The sequence below is a fragment of the Contarinia nasturtii genome, unplaced genomic scaffold (assembly GCF_009176525.2).
Source record: "Contarinia nasturtii isolate CC-2019 unplaced genomic scaffold, AAFC_CNas_1.1 Cnas_scaffold_596, whole genome shotgun sequence".
Classification (NCBI taxonomy): domain Eukaryota; kingdom Metazoa; phylum Arthropoda; class Insecta; order Diptera; family Cecidomyiidae; genus Contarinia; species Contarinia nasturtii.
This window is the reverse complement of record NW_022197947.1, coordinates 5,127-22,395: the sequence shown is the minus strand read 5'-3', so window position 1 is coordinate 22,395 and position 17,269 is coordinate 5,127. Positions and strand designations below refer to the sequence as shown.

Sequence of the window (17,269 nt, the reverse complement as noted above, 5' to 3'; positions counted from 1 at the left end):
TGCTCTCATAAAATTTGTATTAGTATTATTTGCAGCATGTTCTGTATGTTATTGTTTTCTTCTAAGGCCGTCATATGGTTCCTTGGCCAAAAATGCTTGTTATGACCCGTAGAACCAGAATCGCGATGATGCTTTGATGCAAAAAAATTGACCCACCCTAATAGATATAGTCTGTGGCTATATAGCGGATATACTTAAGAACACTCGGAGGTAAAAACCGATTTTGAATTTAATAGCATGGAGACAGCCACAAAACTAGTTTTTCTAGTGCGTGAAGTTGGTTCTCTTGGTAGTTTAACGTTCAAATTGTACCTATATAAGTGTGAAGTTGGCTTCGTTATGTGCTAATGTTTCTCTAGTTTTCTAGTTAGGTGGATAACCCCATGTTTAATAGTATGCCATACTAATAAACATGTGTATGTCTGAAACTATTATTAGTTTATTGGGAAGCTTTAGTTTCCATATTATATTTGAAAAAAATCACATTATTTGGTTTGAAATAAATAAAACAAATTTGCGCTCCGTTAGAATCTGTAATCTTTATTGGAAACTGTGCATATAATCTACGTTCCATTTGACATTAAAATAACCATGAATGGCCAAAATGTTACATTTTTCAACGTAAAAATGTAAAAAGAACGTTTATTCTATTATTTATTGATATAAATGTTAGTTGAAGTTTCCAGTCATTAACATACCGAAACGTAATCTACAAAATTTTCTTTAGTAAACCTTATTTATTTAACGTAATTTGCCAATGTAATGAAAACTTTTATTCTGTGCTGAGTTCCGATAATTTTCATTCGTTCTCTGTCACCATCATTTTTTATTTTGATACGTGACAAAATCTTTAAATGCTAACTGTATCTCCAAATCCATTTCAGGCTCTATTTCAACTAAAGCGTCCGGATCATTTCTGCAAAAAATAAAATAGTGAATTAATCTTTTAACAAGGATATGTCGTAAGATTTTTTTGAATAAATTAACATACTCATCATCATCATAGTAATTATCAGTTGGACAAGTAGTTGCGTTCCAAAGAAATGCGCTTTCTTCTTCAGTAAGTATATTACCTAAAAGAAAAAACAAAAAACAAAAAACAAAAAACATATGAATAGAAATAATATAATAATTCAATCGACGATATTCTAAATAAAACAAAGCATTTACTGCACACTCATAATGTTCATGCATCATGATAAAGAAATCTTAAATCAACAGTTTTTTACATCAAAGACACTGAATCTTAAATCAAAGAGTTTGTACAGCAAACAATTTATAATTCTGTCTCTATTTACTTAATTTTTTATGCAGGACTGGCGGATGCGATATCGCAAGCGAATTTTCATTATATTATTTTGATTTATATTGTTTTGATTATATTATTTTTTGATTATTTTATCATGCAAATTACATAAGAGTAAATTATTATACTACCGTCTGGTCCGTAGAATACTGGATCGTTGCTAAACTCTTTCCCAAAAGGTTGCTCCACTAGCAGAGAGTTTGAAGCTAGAGAATAATTCAAAATATTTTACTCTTTTTAATTTTGTATGTATGTATGTATGTATGCATACACAAGCTTAAAATCACTCAAAATTTAATGGTTTTAAAAAAAAGTGATTTTCTCATTCAACAATTCCACATAGGAAAGTTTTTGGAAAAATGGAAATTAAACAAATTCATTCAATTCTTTTGCTTTGATAAACATATTCAAATATCTGAAAAATACATACCAGCATTGTCAATGTTTCGGCACTAAAGAGATTCACAAAAGAAATAAAAGTGGAAATAATGGAAGTTAGTAATATATAATGGAAATGGACTGTGACCTTTTAATTTCAGAATAGTTTCACTAAGCTCAAGAAGATATAATATGTTTGTTATATATTATCAAATGAAAAACCTCTGTCGAGGTGAAAATTGAGTGACAGAACCAACATTTGAAGCACAATATTTTACTGATATCAATTTAGTGACGAAAATAGTTGGTAAATAATTTTTCCGTGTGTTGTGATAAAATTATTCACAATATTGTCAAGAGCATAATCAAAATTCTGAACATTTTTATTAGTGTTATTTCAACAGTTATAAATCATCTTACTGTTTCAGCCATGTTTCGGCCCCAACGATTTTTGCGTAGTTCTATAACACTTGACAACAACCTTTGAGTTGAAACATCAGTATTCTCGCAATTACCCAATTGATTCATAAGTTCTTCTGTTTCTTTTGGAAAATCAATATCCAACTCATAGCCACATAACTGAAAATGTAAATAGGTTTAAATGGAATCTTAAAATAATATATTCGAAAAACCTACTTTTAGAGTTTGACAAACGCATTTAATATTCTCAGGTGAAGTTTTTGGCATAAGCAATCCGATCGCATGGTGAATACTTGTTGCAATATTTGTAATGCGTGATCCATCCTAAAAAGGCACATTATGGACATTTATAATATTTTCTAATATATTTTGGATGAATTTCAGAAATAAAACTTACGTTCTGCAATTGTATATATAGTTCAGCCAAGAAAAGTGTTGTATTTCGAACTTTATGCGTTTCGTTATCATTCATATATTGGATCAATTCAGTGTCATTGTACTGCAATTTGAAACATAGCAAACGACGGAATAGACTTTCCGATGTGGGATCTACACTGTCCAATAATCTGCATAATCGTGCTCCAGTGTAGCGAAAGTTTTGTTCTTCTATTGACTAATTGAGAAATTGGATAGTAGATTACAAACATATATTTGAAATAATTTTTCAGATTTCTATTTAAAACAAGAAACAGCAAATTGAAAAAAGTACTGACATGGTTGAAGAATAATTCTATTGCATTGCTCACTACATGTTGATTGTCAGCATGATCAATATAAAGTGTTGTTAGTTCCTTCTGGTAATTTTCGAATTGTCCGGGATCATTCATCAACTTTTCTATAGTATCAATCAAAAACTGTAATGCATTCATAGCAGCTTCAGTCTGAAAATTGAAATTAAAAACAAGGAGTAGCCATCAATACTCAATTAAAATTGCGCCTAATGAAAGAAACTCAATTCGTAAAATAGTTTTTGTGAAATAGTTAGACTATTCACGAAGAAAAAAATTACAATTTGCTTTGAATCGTCTGATTATACTTGTGATACTTTCGCGGAATCGGTTCAATGTTTTGAAAAATGTATCAAAAATATCAATTGTTTGCCTAACTATTATTTGTTCTTTTTTATTATTTGAATTATTTGATTTCAAATTTGTTAAACAAAAAATAATTTGTTGTTCCTTTACGTAAATGTTTAACAATTATGAATTGACATTCGTGGCTATTAAATTCATTGTTTACATCAAAATATACAATATTTGGTACATTTAAATTTTGTAACGACAATCATTTTATCGTTCAATTCTTCGCAGGAAAACACCGTGAAGTTCTGTTTTCGTATTTGCAGATACACGTTGAAGACACAAATCATTTTTGTAACAAAATTGAAATGTACCATATAGAAATATAGAAATTTGATCGATTTGCATTTCTCATTACTAAAATTAAGATACTTCAAATTATAAGAAAAAAATTCCCGAAGCCCAGCAAATGAGGATTAATTAGTTTTAAAATGCTGTGAGTTAATAGTTGAGATAATTAATAGAATAATCAATTTTTGCACACCACATGATTTTACGCTTTCTCGTAGGTAAATATCTGCCCAAAAACCAATTGTCAAATGGGCATAAAATGAAAGGCTGAACCTTTCTGGATGTGTTTTAGTTCATGAGTAAAAATTTGTTTAGTTGATTATATATTTTAGACAAAAGGCAGGTTAAAGCCACTTAATAACCATATCTTCACTTGATTTGATCGCATATTTTTTGTGTTTATACTTGTGAGTTTTCAATAATTATAATTATTGGCATATATGCCATTCCACATTTTTTTCAGATATGATCAAAAATGTCCAAGCCCAAACTTGATGAACAGGAAGTTTGGTAGTTAACCGTTAATCAAAACAAAAAAAAACCTTTTACATCCTAATTTTTCTGAAGCATTTATATATGAATTCTTCTATACTATACTAACCGGTTCATTGCCTTCAGACTGATGTTTTGATTCATTTGAATGAGTTCCAGGTACTGCCATCGGAGGTTGTTGTGTAATTTGGAGAGATCCTTAAAATCAGTTTAATAAATGAAATGCTTGAATTTATAACCATATAAATCGTAAGTATTTTATGGCGGCGTTACACTTCAATGAAATTCAGGAGAAGTATCATGTTCGTTCTCGGATAATCAATTGATTGAATATTATGTTAAAAAATCGGTGTGTTTCAACATATTTTGTATGTATTGGTAAACCTTACCTAACTGATGATTCAAATGCATAATTTGATGTTGCTGCTGTTGCATATGATGTGCATGTAGTCCATGCAAATGTTGATTACTCTGAGAACGAAACTTTGAATACGAATACGAAGACATTAATAAAAATTTGCATACTTGATTTCACAGAAACATTTGAAATCATGAATACCTTGCGTGAGTTTGGGGCAGTATTTGTGAATTGGAGGCGCTGATTGACGGAAAAATTAGTGTTTTTCATATTTCCTTGTGCTTGATGATTTGTGTACTGAAATAAAATTAAAAAAACATCCAATGGTTATTTAAACATAACACTAAAACCACCAAACATTTGATAAGTTAAGTGGACATTGAACGTAAAATAATATTTATCATGTTGTCAAATATATAAAATTCACAAAAAAGCAAGGCAATTGTTTATTTAATTATCATCATTTGAATTTGATCATTAACATGTATAAAGTTTGGTTCGTGATATTACTATAAATTACTAATTGAAGTTTGAATTGTACAAGAGAGGAAATTCTGACCATGCGAATAGAACATAAGTAACATCTTTGTAGTTGCAAACAATCGCATTTCATTACAGTGGCTTGAACTTTCTTAATTTTATAAAAAATAATATAAATAGTTACCGAATATTGTGACACGCCATGATTCTGATTACGGTATGCATTATGGCTCACCATCTGAACTGCCGGTTGATTGCGGTGAAATGTTTGTGCTGCCAAATTAACTGGTATAGAACCATTTACTCGTGGAACGAATTCAGGTGCTTCAGCTGATAGTATAGAGTCCACTTTAATCAAGAAAATTATTAGTTATTAATATATATTTGTCTTGTATTTCAAGATCAATTTACCTTTCGTTTTTTGTATTGGATTTCGCATTTGAGAGACTTCGAATGTTGAATTAAACGATGCACTTCCACTCATTTTTCCATACATTTTTTTGACACTTCAACATAAGTCAAAATTATACTTCAAAATGATGCTTTGTTTTATTTTTATATGAAACTAAAAAATCATCAAGAAACGTATTTTTTAGTATTTTTAATTATATTCAAAATCGATATAGCAATGAGCGTAACGAAAAAATTCATCTCTTCTTCAATACACATGTTCAAATGAATAAAAAAAATGTTCATTTGAATTTAATGTATTCATAATGTTTAACTTTAAAAAAGGGGCTCATAATATTTTTTAAAGGATGAAAAGAATGTGTTTGTTCTATTATTTGGAAATCATGCCTTACTGTGTGTGAAGAAATGAAAAATTACCAAGAAGCATTCACGCTACACTTTGTGATATTTCCGCTACAATTTTCGCTGAAGTTTGCGAAAAGTGTTTACAAAACGTTATGAAATGTGTTGTAAATAAAAAATTTAGTGACTCTCTTTTAAATATTTAACTATTGAAGAAAACACAATTATTTCTTTTAACCAAACATATAGTGATAATGGACGAATTTTTTTTCAGAATATATCTTGAAATGTGTTATTATTTCACTGCAGAATATGATTTGAGAGTGTAAAATGTGTTGGATGAGTTCATTCAATGATTGAACTAGACAGAGTGACACTTAATGTGTCAAAACTATAAAAAACTAAAAGAGTATTCAATTATTATCACTTTTTTAATATGTAATAAATATTTTAAACAATAATATGTTAATTTTTATTTTATATGATATATTTTTTTCTTATTTCATAATAATATTCAATAATAATAACCTATTTTATACAAAATTATATTCTGCTGCTCGCAGCACCATCTATATGTCAAAAATATTATTATTAATTTTTTCAACAAAATCAGCAAAAATAATGAAAAGCACGGTTGACTAACAAAGGTAATTTGATTATTATTTAAATTATTTTGAAAAAAATATGTCACCAGATGTTAGAAATATATTTTTTGTCTCTTTCCCATTTATTTAGGGAAAACATTTTTTTTTACTCACATTTATATAAATTGAAACAATAGATTTTTGGTAATAATCAAACAAAAACTTGAAATTCTAGATTAAAATCTGAAATATTATACCACGAAAAAGATTCAAGTGATTATTGTGGCGTTAGATATCTATGGCCTTCCGCATAACAGTGCAGTTCAGGTATTGAGAAGATTATGCGAATTGTGGACGAGTGAAACGTAGTTGATTACATTAAGCTATGGAATAGTGGGATATATATATATATATATGTTTGTTCAGTGATTTTAGAGAAAACCATAAAAGATACAGATATCGGGTTTTCGAAATTCGATAGGGCATGAAAAACCCTCTAGACGTTTTTTTTTATTTTCCCCATAAGTGCTCCCCATTTAATTTTTTCATTCATGGATCCTCTTTTTTGGATTCCACTTTAAAAAATATTTAGATTCCACTCACCATTTATTGAGTGGATAACGAATTGATTCGGGTGGAATTACGTTTTTCTGTAACTTCATTGGGTGGATAAAAGATGGAATAAATGTGCTTTACTCTAGTGTTAATATGATTACTTTGGATATAGATGAAACTTGTTGAAAAAAAAGTTGGAGTCACCTGAGGTACCAAACTGTTTTAGATTCCTTATAAAATTACCTTCCGAGTCTCATTGCAAGCAACCTAGTTCTATGATTTTGATGAAACTTCACCAGATGATAGCTCTCGAAGTCCTCTTTCCAACGATATATAGCTTCAAAGTCAAGTTTTGAGGTAAAATTTATTAAAGATAAGGTGCAGTCACATGTCACTTCAAATTGTTTTAGATTCCCCATAAAAATACCTTTCGAACGGTATATAGTTTCTGGGGTTTACTGCCTTTTTGAAGTTGGTCTTCATAGATGGCAATTTAGCCAATATGAGGAAAATATAGGCAAAATACACTTTCGAGCTTTATTGTAAGTAACCAATTTCTATGATTTTGATGAAACTTCCCCAAATGATAGCTCTTGGAACCCTCTTTCCAACGGTATATAGCTTATTAGCCAATCAAATTTGTGAAGGATACTTCCAAAGTGGCCGTTTGACGCCAAATTAGTGAAAGTATTGGCAAAGTCAACTTTCAAGAGGAAATTTATTGAAGATAAGTTGTGCTCACGTGGAGACAATTTTTTTTTAGATTCCCCATAAAATTACCTTTTGAATGATATATAATTTATAGGGTTTACTAACTTTTTGAAGTGGGAGCGAATATGCAATATGACAAAAATATTGGCAAAGTCAATTTTCAAGGTGTAATTTACTTAAAATTTTTGTGGCTCTTCACTCAAAAATTCAAAATATGGATGTCGAGTAGTTTGTTTTTTTAGTAGTACGGTCCCACGTTACACATTAAGCCCTACGGCCAAAAATTGGCAGTGTATTGATTAATGTAATACTGTTTGGTCTATATTAAGGATATTGTTTCAACCGATATCTTTAAAAAAAACTCAGACGTGATGGGGTCTAACTGATAATGGCTCAATAATCAGTGGACATAACCCTACCGTGCTATACGTGTCGCTGCTCTGTTAGGGAATTTAATTTTAAAATTGGCCACGTGTGTATAATACACTGTATAAAAGATACAAGCCTCAATATGTATAAAAGATACAAGTCTATTGTTCAGGAGTCTATGATTTTGAATTTAATTGTAGTATGATTTTTCTTAATTGTACTCTGAAAAAACTGTTGTGGGGTTATGTTCAACTTTATGTGTTGACATTTATTAACACTACAAGAATATAATAATTCAAAAAAATATTGTGGTGATTCTAGTGAAATTAAAGCCGTATGGACCAAATTACCACCAAGAAAAGCCGGCCGCATCCAAAATCACAAACATTGTACAGTAGATTCGTTTAGAAAATATTTAGATAGGAAATGTTCTTAATGAAATGGTCCTTAATGAAATTGAATTACTTCATAACTCTTTAATAAATATGATTTTCTGTAAGTTCATTTTTAATAACTTTTGATATCAGTTGAACATTTTACTTTTGACAAATAATTTAAGTTTAGTTTTTTTAGATAAAGTGTAGATGTATCAATCATAATTTGTTTGTTCAAAATATCTATATAAAAAAGATTCAGTCTTTTCGTTCAAAGTGATTAGAACCATTATCTCAAAATATATGGGAAATGTACCATAATTTCAGGATGACTTTTTTTCTTCAAAAATCCGTTCTTTTAAGGGTCTTATTTCTAACTGATTTTTTTAGTATTGTCATATTCAAAACTCAGTTTAGTATGATTTGCAGAAATTTGTATAGACTGAACTGTCAAACATTCAATCAAGTCAAAATATTCAAGTTGTAAACAAGAACAACTCAAAAAATTGGTCGCTTTATTTTATTTCATACTGCATATTTTTTTTAAATATCTCTTCGTGGTGATAAAGTATTTTATTTTAGAAAAAATGTCTGAAGAGTGGTGCATTGAGCAGCTGGCAAAATTGCAGATAAAAGAACGTCGTTTGGATACATTGAATGAAATACGAGCAACATTGAGTGGCCCAAACCAGGAAGTGAATGTTTCTGCCAAATTCTTGGCTTTGTTGGATTCGATTGATGACTATCGTGATAGGTAATTCTTACACATTTTACTTATTACAAGTTCAGTTCATTTATCATATATGTTTTTTTCTTGTAGTCCCGAACAAATGAATCTCACGTGTGATATTCTTTGCATGTGTATGTCAAACTTGGATATCGACCACACTGAAAAAGTGAGCTATTGTGACTATTTGGAGAAATGTTTGCAACACAAAAATGATGATGTAAAAGTGTTGGCGCTAAACTATATTGAGCAGCGTGTCAAAGATGTGAATTGCAATGATTTGCCTGTCTCTATGGCAAATCTATATCAGTCAAACATGGTTATTGCGCTGGTAAACTGTCTGGAATGTGAAGAGACAAAAGTGGCTACCGTTTCCACAACGATTTTATTGAAACTTTTGCCGAAAGCCATCAACGACAACTCGATCAAGTGTCGCTTAGAGCAAATTTTGACGGGAAAAGATTTAATTCGATGTCGTGTATATGAGCTTGCCGTCAAACTGAGTCAAACATCTGTCGAAAATCACGAAAAGTTTAATTTCATTTTGGAAAAACTGGTTGCTGACATCGACACCGACGATATTCTTCTCAAGCTGAATATTTTGGGTCTAATATCGGATTTGGCACAAACTGATTACGGTCACATCTACATGGAGAACAAAAATGTGTTCACAAAGGTTATACGTGAAATTGAATTGTTGGACGAAAATCCATTTAAAACCATTTTAGTGCCCGGATATCTAAAATTTTTCGGTCACATTGCAACAATGCAACCAGCCAAAATCATTCACGGTCTCTCAAGCATGATCAATTCACTTTTTGACTGCATTCTCGATGAAAATGTATCAGCGCTGCCCGTTGCTTTTGACACATTTGGTCAGTGAGATGCTGTAAGAATATGAGAATAAACTTTTCGACTAATGATATGTCGTTTAAATTTCCTTAAATTTCAGGTCATTTGGGTCGTTCGGCTGAAGGAAAGATTCTATTGGATGAAACTCATTCGGCAAGAATGCACGAAGTACTGAATGATATCGGAAAATCAATCCACAATTTACCAACGCCATTGAAAGTGCGTGCACTTAATTGCTTAGAAATATTGTTCCAATGCGATCAGGCCAATTCGTCAAACAATCAAATCAGCTCGATTACTGAACAGTGGTTCACCAGTTTGACCGCAAACAATCAGCTGGCATTTGTTCAGGAATTTTGTCGTAATCCATTTCCAGAAATAAAAATCGCCGCACTGGGACTTTTGCGGTCGATTTGCAGTTATTCGTGGGGGCAACGCGCATTGAGCAACACAGCTGGGTTAATTGAATATCTTTTTGATCGAAATTCGGAATTTGATAAGGATATTTTGTACGAAAAATACAGCATCATCAAAATGGTTGCCAACTCAACAGAGTTTGATGAGAACACAAGCCAACAAATTAATCAGTACGTGAAAGATGGCGTATTTTATGTGCAAGGTATTATGGAAGTTGCTGTTGAAAGAAGTTAAGCGTTTCAGTTCTTACAGTGATCAATCATTGTATTTGTTTAATTTAAGATGCATTTTTACACGCAAATATTTGAAAAATAAAATAAACATAAAACGATCTTGTAAACTTATTGATTTTTTTCATTTATGTTTGTTCTTGAATATGCTTGCGATTTGTTTAAAAGTATAATTGCGCTTGTTTTATTTTTTAATATCGAGTAAAAAATTATATCAATAAAATATATATTTTTTCGATACATATGTTGGGAGCGCAAATTCTGCGACTTAGTGAACGTGAAACCGAATCTATCGTTTCGTTTTACTTTTCCGCACACACCTAGTGTGTAAGGTAAAGTATTGGAATCGGTCGAAAAAATAACACCCATCAAAAATGTCAGTGAACATGAATCTAGCGTTTTTTCGATTTCCGAATGTATGCTCACAGAAAAAGTGGAGGCGGTTTTTCCGAAAATTATTGTAGTAACAGCAGAGCTGCAATAAAAATGTGTTTCTTGTAGCTTATTTTGACAGCTACGTACAAGTGTGTGTGTTTTGACATTTTACATTATTTGTAGCATCTGTATAAACTAAAAAACCAATGTGATGTTAATAAAACATTTTAATATTTATTTTTTAAATAATTTTAGAAATGTCATTTTGACAATTTAAATTCGTGATTTCAGAGATGAAAAAAGTGTGAAGAATTATTTTCCACCGAAATTTTCAACCAAATTCGACACAATTGCTCTGGCAGGATTTTTTAACTTGTAAATATACGAAAAAAATTTGATATTCATTACTTTTTTAAATTAATAGTGATGTCGCTTTGACATTTTTAAATCTTAATTTCAGATATGAATGTATATAACCTTAGGATTTAAAGAATTTGATTCCAGAATCCGAGTTTAGTTTTCAGACATCAACGTCAGTGATGTTCCTAAACATCAAATGTAGATGGTGTGTTAAAATCGCTATCGCAGACTTATCTACACTTGCACTGACTAATACACATTTAAATACACTTCAAACTAATACATACTAACTGCAATACAAGTAAAATATATTACTTATATTATACGTAAATTTTGAAATACGCTGTACATCTCATTTGATGTTCATAAACATCAAGTTGTATGTGACTAATAAAGTAATTCTGATTTGTACATAACCTCAATGAATGAATATATTTTAAATGTATTGCAATTTGTATTGTATTAGTGTTTGTCAGTGCAAGTGTAGACAAGTGTGCGATAGCGATTATAACACACCATCTACATTTGATGTTTGGGAACATCACTGACGTTGATGTCTGAAAACTAAACTCGGATTCTGGAATCAAATTCTTCAAATCCTAAGATTATATACATGCATCTCTGAAATTAAGATTTAAAAATGTCAAAGCGACATCACATTAATTTAAAAAAGTAATGAATATCACATTTTTTTCGTATATTTACAAGTTAAAAAATCCTGCCATTTAGTTCGGTAAGCTAATGATTATCTTGATTCCAGAATCTCGGCTTGTTTTTGTGCAGAGCAATTGTGTCGAATTTGGTTGAAAATTTCGGTGGAAAATAATTCTTCACATTTATATAAATTGTCAAAATGACATTTCTGAAATGTTTTATTAACATCACAATGGTTTTTTAGTTTATACAGATAATGTAAAATGTCAAAACACACACACTTGTTCGTATACGAACAGCTATAGCTGTCAAAATAAGCTTCAAGAAACACATTTTTATTGCAGCTCTGCTGTTGCTACAATAATTTGCGGAAAAACCGCCTCCACTTTTTCTGTGAGTGTGCGTACCCTGTATAGTCCCCAACAGTTCTATGTGCACTTTTGACTTTTAGAAAAAATGTTGAAAAATGAGAGAAGTTTTGCCAACCACATAATGTTTTTAACATGTAATCGTTGTAGAGAGGGCGTGATGCACATGCTATTACAAAATATCAGGTGTGTCATATATCAGGCTCACTATGAAGGAGTGAAAATTTCTAAAAACCCTTTGGGGGTATGTTGGGAGTAAAAAATAGAAAATTTCTATCTGAGCAGAATTTTGAATTTTTCCCCAGGGAGGTGGGGTTGCTCCCAATTTTGTAAAACTTCATCCGATCAAAAAATATTGTATAGTCGTTTTCAATAAGATCTGTTACAGCGAACCGTCAAAATTTTGAACAAACAACATACCCTCAACAAAATTCAAACCAAATTGACACGTTTAACTAAGGAGCCTTGTGTACTTTTGAATGGAAATGCGTTCCGAAATTCATTGTATTAGTTTGACAACACAGATCTTTTTGGAAACGACTATACTACAAAGTTATTCAGAATGACGAGAGAAATTTTTAGGACCCCTGCCTTCCAAGTCACCCCACCCCTTAGGGGGTCGGGGGGTCAAAAACCCCCAAGATGTGATTTTTTTGACCCGAAACCCAAAAATTCGGAATCAGCATGAAAAATTACTTTTTCAAGAATTTCGGACCAAAAAAGGTGAAAATCGACCCCTCAAATCTTACAAAGTCGATTTTAAACTTTTTTGGTTCAAAATTTGTGTGTATAGTATGATGTGTCGAGTGAGACCATTGTTCCGAATGTGAACCCATTACATACACACGCACGTTTAGCATGTCGTTTGTTTACTTTTTCATTGGTTTGTCATTAATGCGTCGCATAAAATAAGTAAATGTATTCAGGGCTGTATAATACATGTTATCCAATTCCGGCTAGCGGTCAAACGTCCCCGAACGGATTTGATGGACGGACAATTCATTTCGGACGGACTTTTCACGGACTGTCCAATGTCCATTTTGGTGGACGGACGGACACCCTAAGAATTTGATAGAACATTAAACGGACTGATATGTTGGACGGACAATTCATGGATATGGATATACAGGGTGGGCCAGAATAACTGAAGGGTTTTTACTTAACATTCTTACGACTGTACAATTACTTTTGATTCACCCGGTCTTGCACCGCTATGTTTGTTGATCCTTAGCCTAACTATTATGATAATGCGTATTTTGATTCATTGTTTATTTTAGACGCAATAACAATGGATGTGAAACGTCAACATCTTAAATTTGCACAAACGCGGTTTTCGAAACATTGACATTTTCCGACAGCTACAAAACGAACAGGTTTGCATGACATTTATTGAACGTACTATCGAACGATACAAGGAACGTGGAACTGTCGACATACAAAAGAAACCCGGGAGAAAAAGGATCCGTTCGTACAAAAGCACTCATCAAACAAGTCAAAGCCAAAATTCGCTGAAATCGCCAAAGAAGTGCCACAAAACCGGTCTTCGAGGCGACCTGTTTTAAAAGAAGACTTAATTACGACACCTTTCAAAAAAAGCCGTCGACATGGTCTTACGATCAAAAATATGCAAGCCAGAAAACAAAAATGCAAAGAACTGTTGCGCCGGCACGCCAATTCAAATATCGTTTTTTCGGATGAAAAGTTGTTCTTGCTACAGCCAAGTCTCAATGCACAAAACGATCGTGTGTACGCAGTGTCTGCAATAGACATTCCTGAATACGAAAAGATCGTTGAACGTTTTCAGAATGTTCCAAAAGTGATGGTTTGGGGCGCATTTTCGGCCGATCGAAAATTTACTCTGGTTTTCATAGAAAAAGACGTAAAAATCAACGCTAGATTTTATAAACAAGAAATATTGTGCAAAAACTTGTTGCCACAAGCTAAGAGATTGTTTCAAAACGAACCATGGGTGTTTCAGCAGGATGGCGCACCTGCACACCGAGCTAAAACAGTGCAACAGTGGTTACGAACAAATTTGGCCGATTTCATTGACAAAGATTCATGGCCGCCAACGTCTCCCGACTTAAACCCATTGGATTTTTTTGCTTGAGGCTACATGACATCGAAGCTCAATAGTTTAAAGATTACGAAGGTTACCAATTTGAACACATTCAAAAAGAAAATCGTAAAGATTTGGAACGATATTCCCATGAATGAAATTCGTGCCGCGTGCGACTCGTTTTCAACACGTCTGAAGCTGGTAATCAAACAAAACGGTGCAAGAATCAAATCCAAAGGCTAAATCTAAAATTTTATGTTAAATCCTACTAGAAAAAAATATATATTTTATTTTATTCAAAAATGTGTTTTTTAGAGCCAAAAATACACCCTTCAGTTATTCTAGCCCACCGGTTCCTTCACGGAAGGAAGAAAATAAAAACGCAGAAACACTAAAATGCAGAAAAATAAACGCAGAAAACAAAAACGCAGAAAATAAAAATGCAGAAAACCAAAAATGCAGCAAAATAAACGCAGAAACCCAAAAATGCAGAAAAAACGCAGAAAAATTTAAAATATATAGATAAACCGTGATTGTTGACCTTAATAGCAGTGTTAACTAAATGTTGTTACACTGAGATGGACATGTCAGTTGAGATCTCATTTTAAATTCACAAATTGTGTTCTTTGTTAAAAGATTATAATCAATTTGATTTTTTTAGTATAATCAATGCACTGTTAAATTAATCAAAAATTGAACGCTCCAATTCATCGTCCAGAGAACGCCATATTTTAAACAAAATACATTAGTTTTGCAAAATTATTTTTATATACATTTTATTCGAGTTCTTGTTGAAATGAAATAAACTATTCATTCACTAATGAGCACTTAAATAAAACAGACGTGTTTCAATTATTCACTGTTCTTATAATTTGCGTTTATGGTAGCAAAGCGAAGTTTCAGATTACTTGAATATGTGAATAGAGTCTAGTGAATCATTCATATTACCATAGTACTCAAATGGACAATTCACAAAAGGTGAATGTTAAAACTGTTCCAACGGACAATACACTGAATTTACTTCAAGTTTCCGGTAGTTCAATATTCCAAAGTGAAAATTCAGAAAGTGGTGAAAATTCAGAAAGTAGTGAAAATTCAGGCAGTGACATAGACATGAGTTCTAAATCAGATTTTAATATCGAAAAATTAAGCGGCAGCGATAATTTTCATGATTGGGCGTTTTCAATAGAAAATTATTTAACAATAAAGGAACTTAATAATTGTATTAAGGTTGCCCCACAAACGACGACAGCATCGGCATCCAATCAAACAGATGCTCAATCGAATGCAGTGGAAACTAATGCAACAAAATTAAGCAAAGCCAAAGCGATATTAGTACTTAGCATCAATAAAAACCTGTTTGCACATGTGAGAACAGAGGTGCGCACGCATTTTTTTTTTGGGGGGGATAGCTGTCAAATTTCGGATTTTGGGAGGGGGGGGGGTCAAGAAAATAAACAATTCTTGGGAGGGGTCAATCCGGATTTTCTTCCGAAAACCTGAAACCGCTTGTATTAAGATTGACTTTCGATTTGACTGAGAACGAAAATGATAATGAATGAGTTTCAATAATATGACGTACTTTCGATTATCTCAAAAAATGATAGTTTTTTACAAAACTAGCCAGAAAATGAAAAAAACCAAGCAATTTTGTAATGAATATACAGAAAAATGTGTATTTAGAAAATGTACTTGAATCATTGGGGGAGGGAAATCCGGACGTGATGAAATTTTGAGGGGGGTAAAGTTAGACCCGGAAATCCGGACGTGACCAAGCTAGGTGGGGGGTGAAACCCTGAATCCCCCCCCAGTGCGCACCTCTGTGTGAGAAAGTGCAACACCCCATTGGAAGTTTGGCAAAAATTGCATTCACTGTTCGAGGATAAGGGCTATATGAGAAGAGTAACATTACTGCAAAATGTTCTGACTAATCGATTAGAAAATTGCGACACGATGGCGACGTATATCGGAAATGTTATGAATATAGTTTCAAAACTCGAAAATATTGGACTACCAGTTGGAGAGGAATGGATAATTTCATTTATGTTGGTTGGATTAGGCGAAGACTATAAATCATTTGTGATGAGTTTGGGCGCAAATCAAAAGACAACATCCGATGAAATTAAGATGAAGTTATTGGAATTGTGTGAACAGAATAACGCGAGTACAAATGCATTGTTTACCAAGAATATGAATTTTAAAAAGAACGACAAGGCAAAGAAAAAACATACACGTAAGCGCAAATGTTTTATTTGCCAGTCTACTCAACATTTGAGCAAAACGTGCCCACAAAGAGAAAATACGGATAAAGAGAAATCCAACAAAAATGCAATTGCAAATAATGCATTTAGTGCATTTTTGTCTACTTCAAAATCTGCGTTTGAAAATAAATGGTTTGTAGACAGTGGTGCAAGCAGTCATATGTCCCATAGTAATGTTGATGATAAAATTAAAGCTGATATTGCTACTCCTCCGATTACTGCTGCAAATGGTGAAATAATTCCAGTTAAGTCGATTGGATCAACAATTATATCAACTGGTAAACATGAAATCGCGGTTGATGAAGTGTTACATGTGCCTAAGCTGGCCGTGAATTTATTGTCAGTCAGCAAGATGGTGAAGAAGGGAAACACGATATTCTTCGACAAAAACGGTTGCACGGTAAGAAATCAGAGTAATGAAATTATTTTGCAATGTCAGGAGCAGAATGGTGTTTATTGCGTTGAAAATAAATATTGTTTTAGCGCAACTAGCTCAAAAAATACTGCAATGTACTGGCATCGAAGAATGGGACATGCGAACTTTCAAACCTTAATTCGCATGAAAAACGATCCCACTTACGGCATTAATTTCAAAGACGACGATACTGAAATAAAAAATTGTATAGTATGCGCAAAAGGAAAGCAATGTAGGCTTCCATTTCCAAAAAGCAACACATCATCAAAAGAAATTTTGCAGCTAATACATTCTGATATAGCAGGGCCAATGGAAAATGTTTCGTATGGCGGAGCAAGATATATGTTAACATTTATCGATGACTACAGCAGAATGGTATTTCTTTATTTTTTGAAAAATAA

General features: G+C 32.2%; 2 protein-coding genes across 5 annotated transcripts; one reads left to right on the top strand and one right to left on the bottom strand.

Moving 5' to 3' along the window:
* Positions 1–519: 519 nt before the first annotated feature.
* LOC116339990 (polyadenylate-binding protein-interacting protein 1) lies at positions 520–5,834 on the bottom strand. Of its 2 annotated transcripts, none has more exons than XM_031766100.1 (14): positions 5,608–5,834; positions 5,216–5,369; positions 4,989–5,152; positions 4,526–4,621; positions 4,356–4,449; positions 4,076–4,164; positions 2,818–2,985; positions 2,502–2,717; positions 2,321–2,428; positions 2,105–2,263; positions 1,737–1,758; positions 1,438–1,512; positions 992–1,073; positions 520–916 (listed from the first exon to the last, which is right to left on the bottom strand). In XM_031766100.1, exons 2-14 carry the CDS (start codon positions 5,298–5,300, stop codon positions 820–822), a joined length of 1,455 nt encoding a protein of 484 aa, XP_031621960.1. In that variant the 5' UTR covers positions 5,301–5,369; positions 5,608–5,834; the 3' UTR covers positions 520–819. The 2 variants fall into 2 exon arrangements, with proteins under 2 accessions (XP_031621960.1, XP_031621959.1); XM_031766099.1 differs by having other exon boundaries at positions 5,633–5,834.
* Positions 5,835–6,377: 543 nt separating this feature from the next.
* On the top strand, positions 6,378–10,490 carry LOC116339991 (26S proteasome non-ATPase regulatory subunit 5). Of its 3 annotated transcripts, none has more exons than XM_031766102.1 (4): positions 6,378–6,468; positions 8,733–8,904; positions 8,971–9,752; positions 9,830–10,490. In XM_031766102.1, the coding sequence occupies exons 2-4, from the start codon at positions 8,738–8,740 to the stop codon at positions 10,378–10,380; spliced, it is 1,500 nt and encodes a 499-aa protein (XP_031621962.1). In that variant the 5' UTR covers positions 6,378–6,468; positions 8,733–8,737; the 3' UTR covers positions 10,381–10,490. The 3 variants fall into 3 exon arrangements, with proteins under 3 accessions (XP_031621962.1, XP_031621964.1, XP_031621961.1); XM_031766104.1 differs by lacking the exon at positions 6,378–6,468 and adding an exon at positions 7,732–8,165; XM_031766101.1 differs by lacking the exon at positions 6,378–6,468 and adding an exon at positions 8,165–8,271.
* The last annotated feature ends 6,779 nt before the right edge of the window (positions 10,491–17,269 follow it).

Bases quoted from the DNA above. Each gene is read 5' to 3' on its own strand.
- LOC116339990 (XM_031766100.1), bottom strand. From the start codon at position 5,300: ATGTATGGAAAAATGAGTGGAAGTGCATCGTTTAATTCAACATTCGAA. The intron at 4,165-4,355 runs GTAAGGTTTACC...ACTGATTTTAAG, and splicing joins GCATTTGAATCATCAGTTAG to GATCTCTCCAAATTACACAA. The intron at 1,759-2,104 runs GTAAGATGATTT...GAATCTCTTTAG, and splicing joins GCCGAAACATGGCTGAAACA to TGCCGAAACATTGACAATGC.
- LOC116339991 (XM_031766102.1), top strand. From the start codon at position 8,738: ATGTCTGAAGAGTGGTGCATTGAGCAGCTGGCAAAATTGCAGATAAAA. The intron at 8,905-8,970 runs GTAATTCTTACA...TTTTTCTTGTAG, and splicing joins ATTGATGACTATCGTGATAG to TCCCGAACAAATGAATCTCA. The intron at 9,753-9,829 runs GTCAGTGAGATG...CTTAAATTTCAG, and splicing joins CGTTGCTTTTGACACATTTG to GTCATTTGGGTCGTTCGGCT.